General features: G+C 48.7%; 1 protein-coding gene across 1 annotated transcript; it reads right to left on the bottom strand.

Annotated features, from left to right (window-relative positions):
• Nucleotides 1-2,960: 2,960 nt before the first annotated feature.
• On the bottom strand, nucleotides 2,961-4,653 carry LOC132211342 (Kruppel-like factor 18). Its single transcript, XM_059656062.1, has 2 exons — nucleotides 4,212-4,653; nucleotides 2,961-4,104 (listed from the first exon to the last, which is right to left on the bottom strand). Exons 1-2 carry the CDS (start codon nucleotides 4,651-4,653, stop codon nucleotides 3,308-3,310), a joined length of 1,239 nt encoding a protein of 412 aa, XP_059512045.1. The 3' UTR covers nucleotides 2,961-3,307.
• Between the last annotated feature and the right edge of the window lie 258 nt (nucleotides 4,654-4,911).

Raw genomic sequence — 4,911 nt, 5'->3', positions numbered from 1 at the left:
CGTGCAAGAGGCAACCGGTGGATGATGTTCCTCTGTCATGGATGTTTCTCTCTCTCTGTCTCCCTCTCCCTTCTGCTCTCTCTAAAAATCTATAGAAACATATGCTTTTTAAAAAACCTGCCTCAGACTGAGCTTTCTGGGGTCCTCTCCTTCGGAAGTACCCATGAAGCATAGTAACCTCCATCTTGGGTAACAACTGCTGTTTAAAATTTTAACCCTGCCATCCTGGCTTCTGTAAACATTTGCTTCCTTAAATAATAGGGAAAATAAGACTACTCCCCATTCCAGAGAGGCCATAAACTGTGCCCCAGACAGAGCTGTCAGTGCTGGCGCCAGGCCAGGCCTTGAGATATGGTCTCACCGCCCTGTCCCAGCACACAGGACTTTTTCTCAGAAGGTCCAGAAGTCTCATTCCAAATTTGGAAAACAAAGAGCTGAAAAACATATAAATTGAAAAGACTTCCACCATATTGGGCCCAGAATTTGAGAAGCAAGAGTTCCTCTGGGCCCGATAGCGCTAGCGAAAATGAACGGGACTCCAAATAAATTTGGCTTATTGATTAAGGCATCTTCTGATTACAGTATAACACCTAGAGCCTCCGGCACAGTCAGGCAAGACACAGGGTGGGGCATGTCATCCCCCTGCACGCTGAGTTCACAGCCTGCAATGGGCGGTTTCTCCAGCCCTTGCCCACCTCTGCACAGGCTCCCGCCTCTCCAGAGTCGTATACAGGGCACTTTCCTAGTGACTCCCTCACCACGATGTGGGATTAATTCTTTTTTTAAAAAATTAAATCTTTATTGTTCAGATTATTATATTTGTTCCTCTTTCCTCCCCCCCATACCTCCCCTCCTCCCAGTTCCCACCCCACCCTGTGCCCTCACTCCCCACCCACTGTCCTCATCCATAGGTGCACGATTTTTGTTCAGTCTCTCCCCAAATCCCCCACACCCCTTTCCCCCACAAGAATAGTCAGTCCATTCCCTTTCTATGTCCCTGATTCTATTATAATCACCAGTTCATTCTGTTCATCAGATTATTTATTCACTTGATTCTTAGATTCAGGATATGTTACTTAGCCACCCGGACCTCAGCTTCTTCAAACCCGAGACAGAAGCATCTCACTGGGGGTTTGTGAAACAGTGAGAGAGTGAGAGGGCGTAAGTAAAGCCCGATACACAGCATGCGTTCATACAAGGTTAGTTTTTCTCCCCAGGGGGGAAAACCCATAATGGTGCTGGCCCTGGTAGACCTCACAATCTCTCATGCTACAAAACTCCCGTAATCATCGCTATTTTAGGAAAGTTAGTGTTTGGAGGGAGGAGAAAAAGTCACATACACTTTAATCCATTAGCAAGACAGCGCAGAAGTTTACAATCTACCTTTGATGTGCAATTTGGAGAAGGCGGTCCCAAATACTTGAGGGATCCTCTCTCTCCTTGATGTGATGTTGGAATTTAACTCCCATTAACCGTTCTAGGCATAACAAGCCGGCATCCGGGGGGAAATATACCCTCTAGTGCTTAATGAACACAAAATAAAACATTTCCTTTTATCTTCGACATCTACCAGAGTAATTTGAATAATGACATTCATATTCATGACTCATCAGACCCTTCCGCCAGCTCAGTGTTGTCACTAAGGCCCCTATGAAATGCCAATAACTTCGCCGAGATCTTTTGGATGATATTATGGTGTGGAAGCTGCTGCTGCAGATGACTCATGGGGTCACAGGTCAATAGAAGGTAAAGAACATTCTACAGCACAGTAGCTGTGTCTTTCTATTCAAACCAATGGGATTTGGAGGCCCCATAGAGCACAAATCACCTTTAATTGAGCAGAGACCCTCTGCCACCGGATAGGATGAAAACAGGACGGCGGCAATAATGAAGGCCGTGAGGGTCTGCGGGGGGCCCAGCTGTGGCTAGAAGGACACCTTGGGAGTATAAAAAAGAACTGGGTCTCGGGGGGGGGGGGGGGGAAGAGTTTAGGTCAGTGGTTCTCAACCTGTGGGTCGCAACCCCTATGGTGGTCGAATGACCCTTTCACAGGGGTCGCCTAAGACCATCCTGCATATCAGATATTTACATTATGATTCATCACAGTAGCAACATTACAGTTATGAAGTAGTAAAGAAAATAATTTTATGGTTGGGTCACAACATGAGGAGCCATATTTAAAGGCCCAGAAGGTTGAGAACCCCTGGTTTAGGTTGTGCTATTGTCCAAATGGAAGATGAGAAAACCTCTTCGGTGACGCCATCTTTCTCCCTCATTATACCTGTGAGCTCTCTGAGGCATGAGACTGTCTTCTTTTTAAAAAAAAATATATTTATATTGATTTCAGCAAGAAAGGGAGAGGCCGAGAGGGATAGAAACATCAATGATAAGAGAGGATCATTGGTTGGCTGCCTCCTGAACACACCCCACTGGGATAGAGCCCTGAACCCGGGCATGTGCCCTGACCTGGAATCAAACTAGTGACCTCTTGGTTCATGGATCCACAATCAACCACTGAGCCACAACAGCTGGGATATTTCTTCTATGTTTTAGAAAATAAAATAATAAAAACCTTAAAAGGTTACAAGTGATATGAAGCACCTACAATGTGGTGGCACAATGCTAGGTGCTAAGCACACAAAGGCGTAGGGAGAACCTTGTTTCCTCATGGGCTGGTGGATTCAGGTTCGTCATCACTGGTGGACTCTCTGGTGCTGCTTCAAGTGATCAGATCGTGCAAAACGCCTGTCGCACAGAGTACACAGGTAGCGTCGCTCCTCACTGTGCTTTTTGTTGTGTCTCGTGAGCTCATCTGAACGGGCGAATTCCCATGTGCATCCCTTCACACTGCATTTGTAGGGCCTCTCTCCTGTGTGTTTGCGATTATGGATTTGGAGATGGGAATTCTTTTTTTCTTTTTTCACTGACATTACAAAGTACAGGGGAAAGAGGAAGGGAGAAGGAAACAAAAACCTCTACCAATCCTGCTAATACTGTCTCACGAAATCAGACCACACTGCTTTGTCCCATATTCAATCACTTATATAATAAACCACAAATAAAATCTTCTCTGGAAGATCAGTTGCCCCTCTTAGAGGCGGCAGGGGAAAGGGCCAAAGTGGGGGCAGGAGGCTTTATTCTTTTGGCAGATCCTGTCAGTCATTATAGATATTGCTGCACTGTTAATAAAAATATATATGCTTCTCTGTAAAGCATTAAAAAAAAAAAGTCCAAAGATGAGATGGCTGAGGTCTCAGCTCAAGCATCTCCAAAAACAATGTTGTCCATTCCCTGATCTTTCCATGGGTTATTTCTTGGTTATTTCCCGGATCAATGCCATTCTCTGTTTGTGAGCCTCTGTGGTGCAAGCTTTTCTGTAGGGTCGGATTTCTTCAGAGCCAAATCCTGAGAGGCACGTGTTCCACCGGCACTGTAGGTGCAGCTGGCCGTCCTTCACCTCCAGGGTGCTGGACTCGCGCTGCCGAGCCAGCTGGCAGGCTGCTGGCACTACACTCTCGATAAAACCATCAGCCATCGGCAGCAGCATCTCCTCTACATCATCATCCAGTTCCTCATTAGGATCCACTTCTCTCACTAAGTCTTGTAATTTCTTCTTGGTCAACACCTGATTGTCTTCAGGGCTGAGACGCCCTCCAGACCCAGGCGTGCCTGGTATTGTTACCACTGTAGTGCTATTGGCCATGGAGCCTTGCGGAGGGGTGCTGACTGGTTCCCGTTTTATGGCTGATAAATTGGACAGGTTGATGAGGGCTGAGGGGCCAAACTGGTTCTGCGGAGCTTTGGACTTCAGCTCATAGAGCTTATCGAGATCCGGTTTCTTCCTGGAGGTATGAGGACCAAGACCAATCAAAGGCAGCAGGTCTGTCTCCCCATGAGATGCGGAGACTGCCCCAGTGAAGCGATCCTCTCGGCCGAGATAGGAATTCTTTGAATATGATTTCTTACAGTCCTGGTCTGTGCAAATGTAGGGCTTTGAAATGTCAAGATTCTTCTTGAACTGACATCTCTGGGTTTTGAGTTTTGACTTCTGCTCTTCTAGGGGTTGTCCTTGGGTCAAATGGGAACTTGAACAGTCCGGGAATCCTAGGTATGGCAATGATGGCGATTGACATGGCATCATAAGGGTTCCAGAGAGAGTGTGGTCCTCAGTGAAGGCTCTCATCTGGTCCCCTTAAGGGTCCCCATCTGACCCCCATAGAGAGTCTTGTCACTGCTGTGTGTTGTCACCTGGCCCCCAGTGAAGGTATGGTTCCCAGTGAAGGTCAGTGGATAGCCCCCTTTAAGAGCTGTCATCTGGCCCCCATAATGGGTCTGGTCCCCACCGCAGGTCATCTGGCCTCCATAACGGGTCTGGTCCCCACCACAGGTCATCTGGCCTCCATAATGGGTCTGGTCCCCACCACAGGTCATCTGGCCCCCATAACGGGTCTGGTCCCCACCACAGGTCATCTGGCCCCCATAACGGGTCTGGTCCCCACCACAGGTCATCTGGCCTCCATAACGGGTCTGGTCCCCACCACAGGTCATCTGGCCTCCATAACGGGTCTGGTCCCCACCGCAGGTCATCTGGCCTCCATAAGGGGTCTGGTTGCCAGATAACTGAACTAGGTCTTCAGCTGTGGGATCCATCATTTCATCGAGCGCGGTCAGGAGCCACTGTGTCTGGAGGTAAGGTCGGCTGGCAAGCAGTTGCTGGGTGCAGGGCCTGGCACTTATGGAGCCGCAGCCAGATGCGCTGCGTGTCTATTGGCCCCTTCGCTTGCCACGCCCCTCAGGGCGGAGCCCAGGGCATCGCTGTAATCCGCTTAGGGAACACGGATGCACGCATGGCCTGAGGTCGCGGTCGCAGTCCTTCCCCGTGTTCCCACCGTCGGGGGAAGCATTTGACAG

The sequence above is a fragment of the Myotis daubentonii genome, chromosome 10, assembly GCF_963259705.1.
Source record: "Myotis daubentonii chromosome 10, mMyoDau2.1, whole genome shotgun sequence".
Lineage (NCBI taxonomy): Eukaryota > Metazoa > Chordata > Mammalia > Chiroptera > Vespertilionidae > Myotis > Myotis daubentonii.
This window is presented reverse-complemented; position numbering and strand designations above follow the sequence as displayed.

Excerpts from the sequence above, each read along its gene's own strand:
- LOC132211342 (XM_059656062.1), bottom strand. The coding sequence starts at position 4,653 with ATGATGGATCCCACAGCTGAAGACCTAGTTCAGTTATCTGGCAACCAG. Across the intron at positions 4,105-4,211 it reads TGACAAGACTCTCTATGGGG|GATTCCCGGACTGTTCAAGT; the intron begins GTCAGATGGGGA and ends TGCCATACCTAG.